Below are 21,060 nucleotides of genomic sequence, written 5' to 3'. Positions count from 1 at the left end.
AAGAATACACGTGCTCGCTTTGGCAGCACATATACTAAGAAAAAGAATACACGACTCTTTATAAGTATGAACCAAATATATATATCCCATTTACCCTAAATAAATGCATCCTCAACTTAACCTCCCCTTCTCTGGATTCCAGAAATGCCTGTGTTCACTCCAACATCACGTGACACAGGGGAAGTGTGGGAAGTCGGAATGGAAAGAGACAGCAGTCTTAACCGGTTAAGGATAAAATACATAATTTTGAAAAGGTCATGAAGACAAACCACCATGTGAACACATTGGAGGGGCCCATGCGAGTGAGGGGCCCAGAGGCTTAGCTCATTCGCATCACGATGAACTCTCCTTGGCTGCTGACCTAAGACCCGCCACAGTGGCCGTCGGGATGAGATAAGCTGGGTCAGGTCTGGGTTCTGAGTCAATCCCTGAAGCTGGAGTGGGGTCAGCCCCTCAAACCACGTGGATTGAGAGGGAGTGAGGTGTGACCCAGCAGAGGAAGCCCAGATGCTATGCTCAGAAGAAGGAGCATGGTTGCATGACAGGCAGGAACAGGTGTCAGTTACAGTGGTGTGACAGAGTGGGGAGACCAGTGGCCCTGGAGCCACAAAACTGTGGTTTAGTTCTGTTTCTGCATCTTCCAGGTTCAAATCCTAGTTCTGCTCCTTATCTTGTTTCATGTTGATGATGACGACGTAGCCATATATATAGTGTGGCAGGCTCTGTACTATTTATTGGGGCCCCAGTAGGAGGATTCAACTCACAGAAGTGATACAGGCTCACTGAGCAGGGGAAGCTAACCTTGCCCTGAGGGCGGAGGATGTGCGCCTCAGAGCCGGGGAGGCTTCAGCTGGAGGCCTGAAGGATGAGCAGGAGTTGGAGAGAGAGAAAGTCTTCTTGGCAGGGATAACAGCGCTAGAGCACGGCAGGGTCCAAAAATGAAAAGCAGTTCCGGTGGAGAGACGGAGCCAAGAGGCAGCAGCAGGCAGATCGTTTTCAGAAGAGAAATGGCTTGATCAAGTTTGCTTTTCAAGCTTAGCTTCCTCTTTTGTCAAACGCAAACCGTAACACACCCTGCATGGTGTTAAGAGGACGCAATGCAATGATGCGTGTTCCCACTCATTTCACCAGTATCCCCAGTACAGCCCACTGCTGCGTGCACTGACAAACAGGTCTGTGTATCTCAAGGACCCCCGCTCCCTAGGAGGGCCTCATGCAGATAACGCAAGAAACCATTTGGCCTGGAATGCACATATGATATCTTTCTCTTTTTACTGGCAGCAGATTTACCCGCCTAATTATATTTGGCATAGGCTAATATTAAAATTCATCTGCGTTCCCTCTAACAGCTGCTGTCGGGGGGTTGGGGAGTCAGAAACATCCTGGCAAGCCACCCCGAGACAAAAATATTTGTGGCAGATAATCTGTACAGGGACAATTGAGAAAGGATGGTGGAGACGTTAGGGCGAGTGTCCAAACTCCAGCAAGGAAACTCTGGCTTGTGTTAGGTCTTACATTGTGTTAACTGAGCACTTGCCAGGTAACTGGGCTCAGAGAGGCGTCCGCCATGCATCGGACTGTTCGTCATTTCTGGTCTTTGGTGGGGCTGACTTAGTCATAACCGTGTGTCAAATTTGTCTCTTCTTCCAAAGTTTAATATCAACCAGGCCTTTCCGGATTGTGTTAAAATAAGCGGACATTTGCTGGTATTGTTCAGGGATTGAATCTTAGCCGAAGTATGGGATTCAGGAATACACATACCCCTATCCCAGGCCAGTCCTCAGTCTCAAGCAAGCCAGAATTTATGGTGTGTTTGTTCTGTAGCCTTCGTCATGTTTCCCTATGGGATTTGCTGCCGTTTAGCACACTGTGCTAGGCTGTGTGCACTCCTGGTACATGCCCTACGCCGTGGGCAACCCAGGGCCAGTAGCCAGCAGGGCCCCAGCTCTCCAGAAACTTGCATTCTGGCTGCATAGATGTAGCAGGCCCCTGTGAGGCCATCAGAAGAGCCCAGATAGGACTGTGCAGAATCAAGCGCTAGACAGAATGGGCTTCGACAGCAGTCAGCTAACAACAACAAATGCATTTGTGCAAATTAGAGAAAGCTGTTCTTCCTGAAGACACCTTTCTGCCATCTGTCCAAAAAAATGTCAGAAGCAACATACAAGTCTGTGCTGCCTGGCGTGGGAAGGTGCCTCCTACACTTGGGCAGTGCACAGCCTGCTTCTCAGAGCCGGTCTCCCAGTGACCCCAAATGACTCTGACCCCAAGCCCAGGGGAAAGAGTCCTGAGGTGCTCATCCTGCTTAGGAGGGTGGGGTGCGGACGGGTGGATCTGTTTTATTTCACAGCCCTTCTTCTCGTGCTGTGTGGGTGGCGCCAGCTGTCAGCGGCTCGTGCTGGGTGGGCTGTGCCATCCTGCTCCCTGGGTCACTGCTATTTGCCAGAGTAAACAGTCCAGAGAAAGTGACCGCAGGGCGGCTCTCCCAGCATGCTGTCCCAAATGAGCCCGGGATGCCTCCCTGGGCCCATGGGTAGGGGTGAGGGTGGGGGGATGGGAGCCCAGACCAGGTATGTCCTCACTCTCCCCAGGGCTCCCCAAGCACTCTGTTTCTCTCCTTCTGCCTCTCCACCCTCTCCCTTTTTTGTAAACTGGGGGAGGGGAGAGGGAAGCGACTGTCTTTGATCTCAGTGGAGGAAAAAAGTCTGTTCTGTTCAGGCTTTTGGCTAACACAACAAACAGTGTTTAAAATTTAACTTTGCTTAATTAATTAGTAATTCTGTTTAATGCTGTCTGATCTCCCTCCAAAAGGTATTTTGAAGCTTGAGAAGGGAACATCAAAGGGAGCCGGGTGAAGATGGTCAAGTAATGCATTTAATCTGGCAGTTGCTGGGGGTGGAGCGATGCCAGGCGGGAGCTACCGTGGGGGAGAGCCATCATCTGGTAAACACAGCCAGCCTGCTCCCTGTGGCGGGAGGAGGCAGGAGGGACCCGGAGCAGTTTCCAAAGAAAAGGAGTCCCACACAGGGCCCCCTGACTCGATTGAGCTGAGACTTGGTTTCAAGAAAGCAGAGTTGACATTGTCTCCCATGTTAACTGTGTACGGTTGGGCAGGTCGCGTTACTGCATGAGGGTTTCCAGTCAACCCGGTGAGTAGCAGCCGAAATCCAGCCTGCACCTTGCTTATCAGGGTGCCCTGGTGGGGGGAAGGCTGCATTTATCTAACGCGCAGTTCACAACGATTCTGTGAAAGGCCAGGAGAGGACATACTTTAGGCTGTGTGGGCCATGCAGCCTCTGTTGCGACTACTCAACTCTGCCATCGTAGAGTGAAGCGGCCATACACAATGCGTGAGAGTGTGACTGTGTCCCAATAAAACTTTATTTACAAAAACAGGCAGTGGGCTGGGTTTGGCTCTCGGGGCAAGTTTGCCAACCCCGCGCCACAGTCACCCACAGGTGCTTTCGCGTCAAGTGAGAGGCTTTGCTTTCCTCCTGCCCTTTCTCTTCCCTTCCTCTTCTCCTACCTTTTCCCGTGCTTTCCTTTCCTCTTTCAAATTAGCAGTATCTCCTGTTGTTACCGTGACTTGAGATTGAAGAGGGATCAGAGTGCCCCTGAAATCATGACCCTCAAAGGATCATCTCTGGGAAAATGACTCGCTGGGATGAGTAGGCGTAAGAGACCGGGCAGGGGCTGGCTCTGCATCTGGAGCCAAAGCCCAGCTCGGCAACAATATCATTCTCTTCACCGAGGTTGGACCCTGCAGCCTGTGACGAGCCCCATTCTCCCGCCCACCCGTGAGCCTGACGATGGATGGATGGATGGCAGTGTGTTCTGCGCAGAGACAGTTGGGGGCGCGTGCTGGTCTGGCATGGTTACAGGGCCCCTGACTCCCAGCTCCTGCCTCTGGCATTGGGGTCTGCCAGGCTTTCGGATCGGTTCTCTGACATCTCTTCTGGCCATTGGGTAGGGAACAGTGAGAGAGTGAAAGGCCACCTTTGGTGGGGCAAAGGGGGTGCTGACTGTCCTTGGTCCTGGGCCCCAGGACCCCAGGCCAGGACGGCCCCCAGTTCTACTACCCATCTGTTCCCTGCCCCATGCTGGACGGGGTCCCCAGTGGGTACATGGTGGTTTTCTGAGCTGGGGTGGGATGAGGGATCCACTGGTAAAGGGAAGACATAGGAAGAGGGTGAGGGGTTGGAGGTATGTCTTCCCCCACCTTGGGAGAGGAGAAAGGGAGGCACAGAAGACCTGTGAGAGGACAGGCTGTCGTGTGCGGGGGGAGGGGCGCGCCACAGAAGGAGAGAGAGGGACAGAGGTTTCTTTTCTTTGGGTTTTATCAAGTGGAACTTGAAAGGCAACATTGAACCTGAAGGTGGTTTTCTGATAACTTCCCTTTGAACTTGAAGTTTGGTTTCGATAAGCCTGGTCGGCTTACATCTCCAGCCAGGACCTCTGCGGAGGGAGGCAGCTGCTTTGAAGATGGAGCTGGCCTTTGTTTTTCTTTCTTCTTTTTCTTTTTCTTCTCAGCTCCCCCAACTCCGCCCTCCAGGGCTGGGGGGGTGAAGAGAGGATGTTGTAGGTCACGATAGCACTGTAGTGTCTGCAGTGGGGCAGTTTTGGGGTGAGGGATCATTTGGATCTGGGCCGAGAGCTGGGACCATGTCTCATCTACATTTTTTGCAAAGCCAGCATTTACTGAGCACTTACTGTGTGCAGGCCACTGCTAAAAAGGCACTTTTCTCATTGCCTTGTCCCAGTAGCCCTATGGGGGAAAGACCACTTCATCCCGTGTTACAGATGACGAGACTAAGACCCAGAGAAGCCAGGTACTTTGCCCCAGGTTGCCCAGGTCAATGGCAGAGTCAGGATATGAACCCAGGATATGAGTCCAAGGTGCCCTGTCGACCAGGACGCTCAGCGGTATCTGTTGGAGTTGCTAGGGTTTCTGGGGCTCAGGGCTTCACTTAGTGCTGGGGACAGGGAGAAACCGGCTCCCCGACTCGCTCAGACAAGCCTCGAGGCCTTCTTCCCTCTTTTAAATGGGGGTGACAGTAGTGCCTACCACTTTGTGGCTTTGTGGAAGTGGCTGTGCGTTGCACCCTGTGTGGTCCCAGGACAGTGACCACTCTGGCCCAGGCTGTATGCATGGCTGTCCTTGGGTCACTGGCTCATCACCCACCTGACTTTCCCGGGCTCGGCATGACGGTGGAGTGAGGGACCTCCTGGCCGTTGGGGAGCAGCAGAGACAGCAGGGCTTAGTCCAGTGCATCAGAGCGGTCAGCGTCAGTGACCTTCCCCTGACAACCACCAGCAGTGAGCATGCCCAGTGCCCCGCCCCCGGAGGCCTCCGAGGAGCCTGGGCTTCTTTTAGGTTTGTCCTCGTTGGCCTTGTTCTGTGGAAGCACAGGAGGGACCAGGAGGCCTTCCTGCCGCCTCCTGCCTGGGGCAGCTTTATCATTAGCTCTTCCTCCCCTGTCCTGCTCCCCACCCTGGGCTGCCTGTATTTGATATGATGCTTTTAGGTCCTTTTGTATTTTGAGAAAACTTAGCTGCCAACTCTGCTGATTCCCAAAAGATTAAATGGGGAGGGGACATCATTCACCTGACTGTTACCTAGTGGGTCCTGGGCTCTTAGCCCTTTCAGTCATAGCTCATTGAAAACACACAGCAATCCTCTGCGGAGGGGACTGTTATTATCCCCATTTTATAGGTGGGGAAACTGAGCTGTCTAGAGAAGTCACATGACCCGCTCTGGGCCACACGTGGTGTATGGAGGCTCAGAACCCCAGCAAAGAGTAAGTAACCTCTCCGCAGGCTGGCTGAGAGAGGGACCAGGTCTGCTGCACCAAGCCAGGATCATCACAGAGGGGCCGCCTAACGTGAGCCAGCCCCTCATTTACTAGCAAAGCACATAGCCTCTCTGTGGCCTCAGTTTTCCCATCTGGAAAATGGAGCTACTAATAGTAAGTGCCTCACAGGGTTGCGGTGTGGACTGAGTGAGTCAGTGGACAGCCAGTGTTCAGTCAGTGCTGCGCTGGGCCTGGTGCTGTGTGACGTCACTGCCTCGTCTTTATGCACAGTGGCCACCAAGGTGTGAGGGGTGCTTTAGATAATTTTTGCTACGAGAGCCCCAGCCCACAGGATGGGAGTGAAACAGGAGAGCTGGGGCCCAGCCCCACCCAAGTGGGGAACCCCTACCACACCTTCCCCAGCAGCCACTCTTGGGTCCTGGTCGGCAGAGCTGGCGTGTGTGAGTGTGGTGGGGGGACATGCAGAGGGCTCCCCGAGTTAGTTTCCTGGCCTAGTCACCTCGTTTCTCCAGGCATCCTGTTTGGGACGACTGCCCAGGTGGCTCAGCTCCTCACGTGGCCCTCCTGGTCCATCCTCAAGTCGGGCGTGGGGGGCGGTCTCTTTAGTGGAGGCCAGGCTCCATTTGCTCACCTGTGAAACAGAACAGAATCATGGCCCCAGGGCAGCTGAGGGGATCTAATGAGAGAAGAGCCGTGAACATGTTCTAGAAAAGCTTGTTTCCAGGCCAACCTGAGTCCCTTCTTCAGGCAGAGACAAAATGTGCAGAAGGGGCCAAAGGAGGCTTCTGGGACGTTTCAAGGTTTGGTGGAACCTCGCAGGCTGGGTCCCAGGTCAGGAACGATGGCTGCTACCCTGGGCTGCCTTCCTGGCACCTCTTGGGGGTCTTCACAGGACAAAGGTCATGGGCAGTCATGCCCACCCTCCCCACTGCTCCTGGAAGGACATACAAAGGACCGTGACCTTTGGCAGAGGGGGAAGACCCCGGGTGAGCAGGAGCCAGGTGAAAGGCACAGGGTTTGCTCACTCATGAAGACCGCGCCGTGTGCGTACGTGCGTGCTTGTGTGTGTGTGCTGATGGCGCACAGGCCATTCACCGACATTGTTGATCTCTGTTTCTGTCTCTTCTACTGACCACCCACCAACGTGCTGTACGCAGGGCCCGGGCAGGTGGCATCTTTGAGGAAGCCAAGATGTCATCATGAAAGGCAGCGAGGCTGTGTGGCCATGACCCACTAGCTTCCTCTCGGGGCTCCAAAACCACCCCTTTGCCCACATTCACCTGCCCTGTGGTCTGACACTGTGGGTGGCCTCAGGCTGCTTACCTGGGCAGGCTGCTTACCCAGGACAGAGAATGGAGGCCTGAGGCCCAGTGGGTAACCTGAGTGGCCGGCGTGGACACACCCTGGGAGGGGGTCTCCCCTGAGGCAGCCCCGGTCATTCCAGAGGCCAGAGAGCAGAGAAGTTTTGACCCAAGCAGATGGGCAGGACAGGAGGGGGCCCCAACACCCTGGGTCCTCCACACAGGCCCCACAAGAAAGCCACAGTGAGCGTGGTGGCCCCAAAGGCTGGCATCTCACTTGCCTCCCCTCGCAGTGGCCCTGCCTCCCGAGAAGACCGACGGGCTGGCTAGTGGAGATGAGAAGAGGATGGAAAAGTCGAGTGAATCCTGCCCGGGCTCCAAGAAGCAGCTTAAATTTGAGGTAAGTTTCCTTTCCTGGCACTGGGCCTAGAGGGAAGGGTTTTCTCTTCTCTGTGGTGCTTCTCACAGAGGAAGTTGAGGCCTGTCCACATGTGAGGGCCTCTCACCTCCTGCATGGACAGCAGAGGGACGGCCCAGACAGCTCACTTGCTTGGAAGCCCAAATGGGTCTGTTTCTGGAATGGGGCCAACTGACTGCCTGGGACTCGTCCATGGTCCATGAGGAACAGTCACCTGAGAAGTCCAGGTGGCGATAGGGGGAAACACACATGACAGGGGGTGTGTGGGAGATAATCAGTCAACTCTGTTTCTGAACTTCAAACCCGAGCTGTCTTTGGAGCCAAGTAAAGGGGCCAGGGCAAGGGAATTAGGTAAACTCTGCATGCATGCGTGTGCACGTGTGTGCACACATGTGTGTGTGTGTACGTGTGCGTGCATGTGTGCGTGCATGGGTATGTGTGTGTTTGTGGGTGCGGGGCATGTGTGTGGGGTGAGTGCTGTGCCTCTTGAAACCGTGCCTTGGAGAGCAGAGCGGGCACTTGGCAGGTATCAGACGGACATGTCACAACTGAGGGAAGGCTGACTTTGAACTCAGCATGGGCTGCCCAAGAACTGTTGGAGAGAACTGGCTTTGAGCTGCAGAAGCCGGAGGCAGGGGCAACCGTGCTCGGTCACATTCCTGCCAGTGTCCTGAGCCAGGAACCACCCCTCTCGGGGCTGAGCCTGTCCTCACACTGTGCCAGCTAGTCATGGCAAAAGGAGTGGAGGGCCGAGGCGAGACATGGAACAGGATGGGCTGGAGCATCTTTGCTTGTTTTCATAGAATCTTGTGGATCTTAAAGGCCATTTGTGGAGTCTCTTTCCCTAAGTGGCCGTCCATTCGAGAACACTGGTGTTCAGCTGGCCCCAGCGTACATCCGGCCAGCAACAGAGCTCACTACTTCCCGGCTCAGAGTCCCTGCGGTTAGATACCTTGGGTCGTGGGAGCAATGATATGAAGTCATTTTTGTATTAATCATCACAGGAAAGACAAAAAACAGCAGCTACTACCGTTGACGGGCCTTTTCTATGTGCAAGCAGCCCCCCCCCCCCTTGCTCCCAGTTCGCACCAAGCAACCCTGAGACAAGGATGTGGGGGTGATCCCAGGAGCAGGGATGGAGGGAAGCCAATAAAGGGTGGGTCACGGCCAGGGCAGCTGGAGCTCAGGGCCTCTGGGGTCCCTTCCAGAGCTGTATACAATGCCCTCAGACTTGTCCCCTGAAGGGGTGAGGATGCTGGGGTCCCTACCCCACACATGCAGTCCCATCCCTGGCTCTTCCTTCAGGGCTGCCCTCAGACATAGAAACCGGGTGCTTGAGGTGGGAGGTCGGGGACTGTCCCCCACAGCTGCAGGGTGACTGAGGGGATAAGAGGCATGCCAGTTAATTCTCCCAGCAATTTTATGAAGGCAACACTCATGTTCCATAGTGTACACGAGGGGAAACTGAGGCACAGAAAAGACATGCCCAGGGTAGTGGACATGCAGCTGTGCATGGGCTCGCACCTGAGGCTGTCTGAACTTAGTTCTTCGTGCTCGCCCTCTCCTGCCTTAGAGGTCAGGTGGCCACACTGAGTCCCCACATGGCTTCCCAAGTTACTGTGCCCTATGACTCTCAGTGGCGTCTAGTCCTTGGTCCAAGTTCAGTCTTTCTGAGGCCACAAAGCCCCCTCTCAGACCCCTTCCCCTCGTGTTTTATTTGCCTTTGAGGACCCAGAAAGGGCCTGGCACCCCTGCAGGCATATCTCCCCTGGCCAAATCTCCTCTGCCTGGCCCGGCCTTTCTCCTGGGCCCATTATGTCTTGGTCATTGCTCTGCCCTCACACGGTGTCTGGGGAGGGCAGTGGGGAGGTGGCAGCCCAGTGTTCCAGCTGCTGGGTGACCAGTCGCACCATTGTGTCATCTGTGCCTAGGAGTTACAGTGTGACGTGTCCGTGGAGGAGGACAGCCGGCAGGAATGGACCTTCACCCTGTACGACTTTGACAACAATGGCAAGGTCACCCGCGAGGTGAGTGCACCTGCCAGGCCTTCTGCTGCGGCCACCCACTCGGGCTCTGGGACATTCGTTCTGCTCCTGGCCCCTGCTGGCCCTTCCCCTGATCCTGATGTAGTTCTCGCTCCTCAGGGCAGCTGTAACAGGAGCCGTGTGTTGGGGGGGGGGCGGCGGATTTGATGGAAATAAGGTGTTTGGGAGCTTCAGGGAGACAGGGAGGGTGTCCCAGAGCTGCCCAGACACTGTGGAGAGGGACAGAGAGGAGGGGCCTCTGTACTCAGCCCCTCCTCTCTGCTCCCCTGCAGAAGGAGCAGCAAGCAGGCAGGTGCAGAGCCCCGAGGCCTCCCCAGAGAAGCATCCTGGGCCCCAACAGAGCCCTGTCCTGCTTCCTTCTCTCTGTGGTCCAGAGCTTTGGGCGGGGGCTGGGACCACCTCAGCCAGTGTGCCCAGGAGCTGGGGCGGGTGGGCACACACAGGTCTCCCTCCACTGATACAGGAATAAGCAGCCCGCTTCCCCGTGCGCCCTGCCCTGAGGGCCATGCAGTAGCTCTGCTCCCAGCCCCGTCACCACCTGTTCTTCCTCACCCTTCCCTCTCTGTGGCTGTCGCTCCCCTCAGCCCTCCTCCCACATCCCTCCCCTCCCTGTGTTCCTCTCGCCCTTTTCCCATGCCTGTGTCTGCATACTGAGCACCTACTGTGTGCATCTACGATGCACTAGATGTGAGAGCACGTGGGGCACAGCACTGACAGTTCCTAGCCTTATAGCTCTGACAGTCTGATGGGGGAGGCAGAGCCCTAACTATTACAGGATAATTGTAAGGTGTGATGTGTTCAGTGAGGGGAATAACAGGTGTTCGGCAGAGATGGCCGGGGTGTCCACAGGAGCCCCAAGGAGGAGGGGACATTGGAGCTGAGCCGTGTGGCATGCTGCGCTGGGAGAGCACTGGGTGTTAAGGAACTGGGGGGACTGGTGCCGTGGCCCCTTAGCGGGAGAGACGTGGCTGCAGCTGGAGCCAGCAGGGCGGGTCCTGTGAGGGCATGGAGGCCCTGGCAAGCCATCTGGCTTTGATTCTAGTGCTGAGGGGAAGGCAAGGGAGGGCTGGTTGAGGAAGGGGCATGACCTGGTCTGAATTAGTGCCGCCGCCGCCGCCCGCCTCCCTTTTGCCCTGGGTCTTGGTGTCATCCCTTCTGCCTCCTTGTTTCTTTTCCTCTCTGACATCCTATCCCTCCCCAGGAGGCCCTGGTTTTCGGGTGTGGGGCCTGGTACAGATCCACGTAGAGGTCCCCTGCCCACCTGCACGTGAGGGCTTCAGGCCTGTTCCCAGAGAGCACTGAAGCTTTGCTGTCTTATCTCCCCGTCCTGGCTCAGGGCTAAGTCTTTTCTTCTCTGCAGATAGTACAGGAGAAGCTGCCAGAAGGGAGACCTGAGTGAAAAAAGGCCATCTCTTCCTCTGGCTTGGTTTAGGGGATGTCACAACGGGGTGGGGGAAGAAGCTATGAATGACTTGTAGTCATTCGGGATTCTTTGGGATGTAAATGACAGAATCCCAGCACACACTATTGTAAGTAAAAAAGAGGACTATATTGGTGCATGGAGCGGATATTCAGTCCTGGGGGCGCTGACTTCAGGCGTGGCTGGATCCAGAGGCTCTGTGTCTTCAGGACTAGCTGTTCTTCTCGGGTCCACTTCCTGTCTTCCTTTGTTATCAGGTAGGCTCCCCCCCGGCAATAGCAAGATGATAACTGACAGTTTAACCTATATCCCATCCTCTTAGCAACTCTCCCAATTCAGAATGTCCACAAAAGTTCCAGAACCGAATTTCACTGACTCCAAGTGAGTCACATGTCTGGGCATTTTTGCCACAGGTTTGTGCTACTTTCAATGGCCACGTGCTCATTCTGGAGCCGGGGCACTTCTCTTATACATGAGGCACATTGACCAAAAGTGTGTGTGGGCAGGGGGTGGGGATGGATTCACTCACGAAATAAAATCAAAGTGCTATTATTAGGGGCAGGCAGTGGATTCTGAGCAGGTAAAGCCCCCAGGGGAACCTGGGTGCTGGGAAGTAGTGGAGTTGGGGGACGGTTTAGGTGACACCCCCCAAGTCCCCTCCAACTGTGATGCTTTGGGTGAGGGGTTACTGTTTTGGGGGAGCAGCGAGGAGCCATTCTGGGAATGGCAGCTGTGGCATAGTTATCTTCACAGGAAAAAGTGGCGCAAGCTTGGCACCTGGGGACCCGAGCTGAACTGGGCTGGCCCAGCTATTTGTGAAGGCCGCATGGGCAGCCAGGCTGGCTTCTCAAGGATGTGGTAGCATCATGCTCTCTTCTGACCAGGGTTTCCAGGCGGGAATTCCCACCTGTTCGCAGGAATTTTTTTTCGCTTTCCTGTTCCTGAATCCCGAGATATAAACTGTTTTCTGTTCTCCATGATGAATCGTTTCCACAAAGTGACGGCTGATACTACCAACCACCTGGGTTCAAGGAGCCGATTTTTGCAATTTCCCGACCAACTTTTCTCAGGATTTGGGAACAGCAAAAGCAAAAAAAAATTCCCGAGAACGGGCGTGAGTTCCCTCCCAGAAACCGTAGCGATAAATAGGAAAAATGTCTAAGAGGTACACTGTGAGTAGTACGTTTATTTCCCATTGTGGGTATTACTGGGTACAAGGAACCGATTTCCCCACCAACTTTTCTCGGGATGCGGGAACGGGAAAGCGAAAAAAATTCCTGAGAATGAGCGGGAATTCCCTCCTGGAAGCCCTACTTCTGCGACTGGGATGGTGCAGCCCCTGGCAGCTGCCTATTTCATTCCTTTCTGGTTCAGGAACTACTGAAGCGTAAAAGTGTTTACCCCCCACGTTAGAGGCCTTGCAGAAACCTATGGGCAGACATTGCTCTCTGATGCCGCATCCTGCCCTCCTTTACCCCTTGGTAATGAGAGGAATAGTGAGGAAGGAGAGCGCCACAGGCCGGCCTCGGAGAAAGCCCTCACCAGGTCCTGTCTTCATCAAGGAGGCTGGCTCCCAGTCCAGGGAGGACCCAGCCTGGTGTTTCCCCTGTTCTATTTTTAGCCCCAAAGCCACTCCTCAAACCTGGCTGTAAACACCGTTCCCCTCCCTGAGCTGGTCGTCAGCGCACGTTTCTGTGTGCAACGGCAGATGGGCCCCCACCTCACTGCAACCACAGCCCAGTTCTGACGTCTGGGCCTACTTCCCAACTCAGAAGAAAGTACCTGTTTATCCTTCAGGCATGAGTTTGTGCAGTAAACATTCACGGGCACCTCCTCCTTTGTGCCAGGCCCTGTGCAGCCAACAGCGTTGATTTTCCAGCTGCGATGGCCAAAGCACGCTTGTTCTCAGACCCTGATCACACACCAGGGCCCCAGGCCTGGTGTACAATGCTTGGGGGGTGACGTTGGTGGACCTCAGTTTCCTTATCTGTAAAATGGAGATATTGGCGCCTGCTTCACGGGCTTCCTAAGATGCAAAAGGTGGGGGAAACCTGGCTGTGCAGAGCAGCTCAAGGAGAAGAGGACGCTTTTATGGGCCTCACCGGAAGAGCTGGGGTCGCCGAGTGAGCCAGCAAGTGGCTCGATGCTGGGTCTCAAACTGGCTGCCCCCACAATCCGAATCTAGCCCCCAGATGTTCTGGCCCAGCCTCCCAGAGGGTTTTCTTACAAATTAAATTAGCACAGGCAGCAAAAGTAAAAGTAGGTAAATGGGAGCACATCAAAATTAAAAATTTCTGTGTGTCAAAGGACACAATCAACAAAGTGAAAGGTCATCTATGGATTGGGAGAAAATGTTTGCAAATTAAACACCCGAGGAGGGAATAATATCCAGAATACTGTACGTAGAGAACTCGTAACACTCAGCAACAAAAAGTGTAGTAATCCAATCAAAATGGGCAAAGTATCTTAATAGGCATTTCTCCAAAGAGGATATGAAAGGGGCCAATAAGCCCATGAAAAGGCACTCAGCATCATTAATCGCTAGGGCCATGCAAGTCAGAACCACAGGTGGGTCCCACCTCGCGCTGATTAAGACGCCTGCTATAAAAATGGACAGAAAACAATGTGTGTTGCTGAGGAAGTGGCACAGTTGGAAGCCTTGTGCATTGTTGGTGGGAATGTGAACAGGTACAGCTGCTGTGGACAACAGTATGGGGCTCCCCAAAACATTATACATAGGATTCTATATGATCTGGCAATTCCACTGCTCGGTATAGACCCCCCAAAATTGAAAAAAGGGTCTTGAAGACATACCTATGTACCCATGTTCACAGCAGCATTATTCACAATGGCCAAAAAGTGGTAGTGACCCGATGGATAAACAAAACGTGGTCCATCCATACAATGGACTATTATTCAGCCTTAAAAAGGAAGAAAATTCTGACACCTGTTACAACACGGATGAACCTTGAGGACATTATACTGAGTGAAATAAGCCAATCACAAAAAGACAAATACTGTGTGATGCCACTCATATGAGGGACCTAGAGTATCAAATTCATAGTGACAAAGTATAATGGTGGTTGCCAGGGGCTGGGGGGAGAGGAGGATGGGGAGCTGAAAAGAGTAATAAATTGTCAATATTAAAGGTTTTGAAGAGTTAACAGGAGCCTGGATGTCTGGCTATTCTGGGGTGACCCTCTGCCTGCATTGTCATAGGGCAAGTCAGCTGAGTTGAGTGGCTGCCACCTCCTGTGGGCGGGGCCAGTGCCCCTGTTGGCCCGGCCACTCCCAGTCACCCATACACATACCTGCCTGGCCATGGTAGTGCTTGGTGTCTACTCTGCCACAGGGACTTATGGATGGGGGATAAAGGGAGGCCTGAGTCTGTCTGTTCAGGAAGAGTCGCTGGGCAGATAATTGACCATCTGTGGCCCTGACCTAGAGAGAGCAAATGCCTTTTCCGGTGGTTTCCAGCATCACGTCAAGCAGAAAGCCTCCCCTCAGACAAACCACCTTGCAGATGCCCAGGACCCAGGGAGGCCTAGTGAGGGGGACCTGGCCCACCCCTCCATCCCCAGTCAGAAGTCTGTGAGATGCCTCATGGACCATGGATTGGAGACCACTGTCTGGTTGAGGGGGTGACTGAGGCCCAGGGACAAGAGATTTGGTCAAGTTCTCACGGAATCGTTTAGGGACACATTTGCTTTTCTGTTTTTCATTCAGGAGGTGCTCATCAGACCTGAGGGAGATGCTGTGTGTGCCCCACCCCCTACTCCCTGGCCCACCTCTAAGTTGCCCTGTTGCCGTGGTGGACAGTGCCCACCATAATAGCTTTCGCTGATGCCTGGGAGCTGGCTCTGCTTTCGCTGGACCGCCTCAGAGTCCGGGCCCTGAGGCCCTCCCGGCAGCTCAGCCCCAGAGGGATGGGTTTTCTGAGGCGAGTTCTGAGGGCCCCAGTGCGACTGAGCCCAGTTGCCTATGGCTGTGACCTCATTCAGGCTTTTTATGGGCTCCCCCCCCCTTCACTCTCCTTGCTCCCTCACTCCTTCCTAGGATCCCCTCCCAAATGAAACTCTCACTTCCACGTTTCTGCCTTAGGCTCGGCTTTGGGGAACCAGAGGGGTTCAGCGTTTCAGGTTTCAGAGGCCTTCTGATTCCGGTTTTACATGCACCGTGGCTGAAGCCGCGTGTGGTTTCTGCTTCCCTCCCATACCCAGGATATCACCAGCCTGCTGCACACCATCTATGAGGTGGTGGATTCCTCAGTCAACCACTCCCCTACATCCAGCAAGACGCTGCGGGTGAAGCTCACCGTGGCCCCCGATGGGAGCCAGGGCAAGAAGAGCCTCCTTCTCAATCACCCCGGTGAGGGGCTGGGGGGCCGTCCTGCGGGGAATGGAGGGGGGAGTCCTAGGTGCTTTTGCTGGGAGCTACTTTGTGAAGGGTCAGGCGTGGAGCGGGTCCTTGAAGGAGTAGGGCGGAGCCTTAGGCCTGTGTTGTGAGGTGTGTGTGGGGGGATTGGGCGGAGAATTGAAGGCCAGCGAGGGCCCCTCAGGAGGTAAGCAGCACAGGTAGCTTCGAGAACCGCCCCCCCACCCCTGGTCCTGGCTCTGAGGACCCTGCCACAGAGCCTTTGGGAAGCTGCTAGGGCCAGCTTGCCAGGTAGCTTGGAAAACCTGGGCAGGGCCAGGAGGCCAGTGGGCACGGGCAAGCTGTTCACCCCTCTGTTTCTCGGTGGGGACTCAGACCTACAGAGCACCAGGCCCAGAGCGGAGACCAAGCCCACGGAGGAGCTGCGAAGCTGGGAGAAGAAGCAGCGAGCCCCTCTCAGGTACTGCAGGAGTGGGCGGAGGGGCAGCCCAGGGCACCTGAGCATGTATTGAGCGCCAGCTGTGCACCTTTGCGGATCCAGCAGGAGTCTCCTGTCTGCGCTCTCCTCAGGGGGCAGTGATTTCAGAGGCTCACAAACCTCAATTAAAAAAAACAAAAATCAGAACTGAAATTTTAAAAATAACTAAATGTAGGTCTACATTGCTTCATCCAAAACACTTTAGGCCAGACATGTTTTGGAATTTAGCGATCTTCGGGTTTGGAAAGGTACTGCTGATGTATTTCTTATGTGTTATGTTTGGGGTGTGGGCAACATGTGGATATTTGTGCAGGGAGATGTAGAAAGGGTCACACTGAGATAGACTATTGCTCCCTTCCCATCTGCTTAGGGCAGGCTTGGCTACCAAATGGGCGATGAGAAAACTTGGTTTTTTAGGCCCTTTGGACTTCAGGATCGTGGAGAGGTGAAAGACTTCAGTTACCTTTCACCAGGTGTTATTTCTTTAACCACAGGGAAGGAAGCAAGTGGTGAGAAGAAACGAGAAAGACTGTTTAAAGAAAACTATTGTGTAAATGGTAATATAAAGTCACAGTGCTATACAGCAGTACTGTATGAGGCATGAGATATGTTAATACCTGTTGAGAAAATGGAAAGGAAATGTCTGGAGTTTGAGAAGCCCCAGCACAGGGGAGAGAGAAGGCAGTCCAAGCAGGGGACACAGCGTGATGTGGGGAGGGCTCTAACAATATGAGGTACCCCAGCTGGCTGCAGATGTGAGGGGCTCTGCTGGGGGTTGTGGGGAGGCGGGGAGGTGGATGTAAGCTGATCACGGAGGCCCTAGAAGGGAGGGGCAAGGAGCCCAGCATTCCCCCGCCCCTGGCAGCGCCTTTCCCCTCCTCCCTCCCCCTACACACAGGGAAGGCCCATTCTGGGCCTTGGTTATGGAGTCTGCTAGCCTCAACTCCAGCGTCTTGGGGGCTTCTGCTGCCCACACCGCCGGAGAACCAGGCTGGAATTAGGCCACCTGCCTGCAGCAGGCACACCTGGTTTGAAGCCTGGCTTTGGGGCATCCTTAAGTTTTCACCAGTATCCTCTCCTCTCCTTTGGGCCTGTTCAGAACAAAGTCCTATCTCTTCCTCCTGGAAGGTACAGGGAAGCCAAGCAGGGGTCTCTGCCTCCACTGGCAAGGGAAGAAATGGAGGCACAGAGTGTTGACCTGACCATACCCTCCCTTACCCCTGCTCAGGGCCCAGAAGGAAATTAACAAAGGCTCCAGAAGCATTTCTCCTGGTGGCTTCCCAATAACCTGTGGGACTGCACCCCATCCGCCTGGGGGCCAGTGCCCACCCACTGACTTGCCTTCCTGCAATAGGTTCCAGGGTGACAGCCGCCTGGAGCAGTCTGGCTGCTACCACCACTGCGTGGATGAGAACATTGAGAGGAGAAACCACTACTTAGATCTCGCTGGGATAGAAAACTACACGTCCCAGTTTGGGCCTGGTAAGGTGGGGCGAGGAGATGGCATGGCCAGGCGGGCAGGTGGTGGTGGTCCCATTCCCCCTGGGCTGGGGGAAGGTGTCACTCTGATTGGTCCGGTTAAAGATGTTGCAGGAGATGACGTGAAAAGCATTTTTAAAAATTAAAGTATACATGCACAAAGTGAACCAAATCAAAGAGTAGTATCTGAGGGCTTGTAATACAATGAAAAGCAATAGTTCCGTGCCGTGTCCAGCCCACCTTCCCATTCCCCTCTGTTGGCTGTTTCTTCAGGTGAGGACCCCTATGTCACTAAGCAAAATGCTGCTCTGTCTTTATCAGCTCTTGCCATCTTAGCTCTTGCTGAGATAAATGAGAATGTAGCTCACGTAATTTCAGCCCCAGTTCCATTCTTCTTCCCCCCCCCCGCCATGTTTAATTCCTCTGGGGTTACCTCTATAATTAAAGTTTAGGAATATTCCTACAGATTTCTTTCTTGCTCCCATGACCTCAGACAGTTATCAGTCTCTGTCTCCCTCTCTTTCGCAACTCTCTCTAGGAAGGAGAATTATTTTTAAAGACCTAACAAAGGAACAGTTCTTCCCACTTAGCAGAGGGCAAAGTTCCATTCCAGAATGGTTTCCTCCAAGGCAAGGGGGAGCAGTGGGAGGGGGATCTCTGAGAAAGAGCAGCTGGCCTTTATCAGTCTTGGCGAGCTGGGGGTAGGGATCGTTTCCGGGCACAGCAGCGCTGGCACACAGTAGGTGCTCATCCAATATCTGTTGCATTGGTTCCTAGGCTCCCCGTCAGTGGCCCAGAAGTCAGAACTGCCCCCCCGCACCTCCAACCCCACTCGATCTCGCTCCCATGAGCCAGAAGCCATCCACGTCCCACACCGAAAGCCCCAAGGCACGGACCCGGGCTCCTTCCACTTCCTTGACACCCCATTTGCCAAGGTCTCGGAGGTCCAGCAGCGGCTGCGGGGCACCCAGGACGGGAGCAAGCACTTTGTGAGGTCCCCCAAGGCCCAGGGCAAGAGTGTGGGTGTGGGCCATGTGGCTAGGGGGGCAAGAAGCAAACCCCCTTTGGGAGCCGCCACCCCGGCGGTGTCCCCATCCGCTCACCTGGCCACCAGCCCGGCGCTCCTCCCCACTCTGGCACCCCTCGGGCACAAGAAGCATAAGCACCGAGCCAAGGAGAGCCAGCCCGGGTGCCGGGGCCTGCAGGCGCCGCTGGCCGTGGGCAGCACCGTCGTGGGGCGGGACCACGTGAGGGAGCTGCCCGCCGTGGTGGTGTACGAGAGCCAGGCTGGCCAGGCGGTCCAGAGACACGAGCACCACCACCACCACGAGCACCACCACCATTACCACCACTTTTACCAGACATAGGGCCCCTCCCAGAGCCCCTGCCCTGCCATATGAAGGACCCCCTTCCCCATGTCCCCAAGGCATTATTATTCTATTAATTATTGTTATTATGACGATTATTGTTATTAATAATTATTGTTACTCCACTAATATTCAGCTAGCCTCCATGTAGAAGATATATGGAAACACAGAACTAAACTTTTATTTATATGTTGTGGGGACTGCATAACTTACCCAAGAAGTGACTATGGGTTTGGAAATGGCCTGTAGATGTCAGAGGCTCCCTGGGGCTCCCAGTGGCGGGTTCTCACACAGGCCCACACCCTTCCCAGCCCCAGGGTGGGGGTGGGACTGGGCCAGAACTCTACCCCACCCCCGTCTCTTCCAGGAGAACACCCTTACCTGGCCTGGCTTCCAGAGACCCTCGAAATCTCCGAGAAGATAAACAGCTGCTACCTCTTAGTATTATTCTGATTTTGTTTTGCCCGTAACTGATTGTAATGTGCTACAAGGATTTCAGCGGACTGCAAACGCGTGACCGTCCTCGCTGTTGTTTTTATGTCCCAACCTAGAAACCTTAGCTGTCCTTTCTGGAGTTATTTTCCACACCTTTCCAGTGGGATCACCCCTTGTCCCAAACTAGTCCCAAACTTTCTTCCGTGCACAACATGAAAATATACTTCTCCGACTTTCCCTCCTTTTCCTCTCTTCTTTAGAAAGATACACACACACATTTAAAAACTGTCCCTGAAACCAGACTTCTCATTTTGGAAACCTCCAGAGAGGGAACCAACCACATAAACAAGCGTGGTTTTCCAAGGTCGGGCAATTGTGTATTGTTGGTTGTGGGAGATGTGGAAACCTCGTGTACTACCATTGGCAAATATATACGTACTGACGTGGTTCTCTAACAGAGCTTTCTGTATCTATAGCTAGATGCCATCTGTCCATTTCTATGTATCTTTCTATAAATATACACTCTCAGGTACCTTTTCTGGTGTGCCGAAATCAGTGGTTTGTTTCTCTGGTCATCTCCTGAGCCCAGATGTGACCCCGCGTGCCTCCCGATGAGGCCAGTGGGTCAGATGTGAATAGCCGCTTGTCTTTCATCAGGGGCCCTTTCTTGGGTTTGGGGTCTGACAGGTTTGGAGTGACCTGCTGGAGTACAGAAACTTGGAGGGAAATGGGGACAGTGGCCAGAGTTAGACCCTGGAGTAGTGTCCTCTGCAGAGCAGGCTTTTGTCTGTTGAGAGCCTGGGAGACCAGAAAAGGGACCACTCTCAACCAGTCAGGGGCCCTGTGAAAAGCAGATGACACACACTCATACGGTGTTATTTGAGAGTTTAATAAAGGGAATGTTTACAAAGTGTGGGCAAAGCCTCCTGAAGGACTGCAGAATCCTGGGCTAGCACTGGGGTGCCAGCCGCACCTCTGCAGTAGAGGGAGGATGGGTGGGGGGAGGGGAGCCATCTGAAGGAGCAGGGAGTGACCGTCACTGGAGGGATGCAGCATGCAGCCAGCCTCTGGGGACCGTACAGGGAAATGAAATCCTGGCCTCACTCTTGCCCAACCTGAATCTTGTTGAGGCCTCATTGGCTGAAGCCTCTGGGAGACAGAGGGCAGGGGAGCTGTTGCTGAGAGTCGCACAGGCATTCTTCCAGGGCAGAGAGGAGAGTGGAGCGTGAGTCTGGAGGGACACGGAAGGAAGAGTGACTCCAGCTGCCTGTCTGCTGCTTGGTCTTCCTCTGCCACCCCCTTTTCCAGAGCCTCTAGTTCGGGTTCAGTGTGGCTGGTAAGGAGTTGTTTTTGAAGATAGGGGGCTTAATTGTTGTTACCATATTATTACTTGTATTAGTGACTGGTGTGCCTGGGATGAATACAGATAATCCTCATGGCAGCCCTATGAGGCAGCCAGTGGAAGCTCCGGGAGCACATCAGGCTCAGAGAGGTTAAGTAATTGGCTTGAGCATACACAGCAGGCGGCAGTCTGGGCTTCTAGTCTTCCCCATGACCCCTTAACCACTGAAGGGCGTAACCACTGAGCCTGGGCTTCCCTTATTGGAGCTTGTCAGTCAGCATCCAACTCAACCTGATATGAATGTCAGCAGAGCAGGGAAGGCAGGGTGGGAGCTGGCTTTGAGATGACAGGATCCATGGTGTGAAGGAAGCTGAGACTAGCTGGTTCTTGTGCCTCCTCGGGAATTTAACCGAACATGCTCCATCGTGGTGTGCGGCTGCTGGCTCTCTGGACGGAGCACCGATGGATGTTCCACTAGGGCCAATACTATCTCTGGGCCAATCACTGTGGCCCACTGGGGTCACATGGCCAACCTGTGGCAAAGGGGTGGGGTCTGTGCCAGGAAGGGAGAGAAGGGATGCTGAGCGG

General features: G+C 54.2%; 1 protein-coding gene across 3 annotated transcripts in view; it reads left to right on the top strand.

The window, feature by feature from the left end:
- Positions 1–19,667, top strand: part of NKD1 (NKD inhibitor of WNT signaling pathway 1) — a 73,177-nt gene extending 53,510 nt beyond the window's left edge. For all 3 annotated transcript variants that reach the window (XM_019732371.2, XM_019732372.2, XM_074314914.1), the window contains 6 exons: positions 7,408–7,514; positions 9,464–9,559; positions 15,218–15,365; positions 15,747–15,831; positions 17,204–17,331; positions 18,106–19,667. In XM_019732371.2, coding sequence (XP_019587930.2) covers positions 7,408–7,514; positions 9,464–9,559; positions 15,218–15,365; positions 15,747–15,831; positions 17,204–17,331; positions 18,106–18,695 — 1,154 coding nt within the window. In that variant the 3' untranslated portion in view covers positions 18,696–19,667. The remainder of the gene's footprint in view (positions 1–7,407; positions 7,515–9,463; positions 9,560–15,217; positions 15,366–15,746; positions 15,832–17,203; positions 17,332–18,105) is intronic.
- The last annotated feature ends 1,393 nt before the right edge of the window (positions 19,668–21,060 follow it).

This window comes from Rhinolophus sinicus, linkage group LG11, assembly GCF_036562045.2.
Source record: "Rhinolophus sinicus isolate RSC01 linkage group LG11, ASM3656204v1, whole genome shotgun sequence".
Taxonomy (NCBI): domain Eukaryota; kingdom Metazoa; phylum Chordata; class Mammalia; order Chiroptera; family Rhinolophidae; genus Rhinolophus; species Rhinolophus sinicus.
This window is presented reverse-complemented; position numbering and strand designations above follow the sequence as displayed.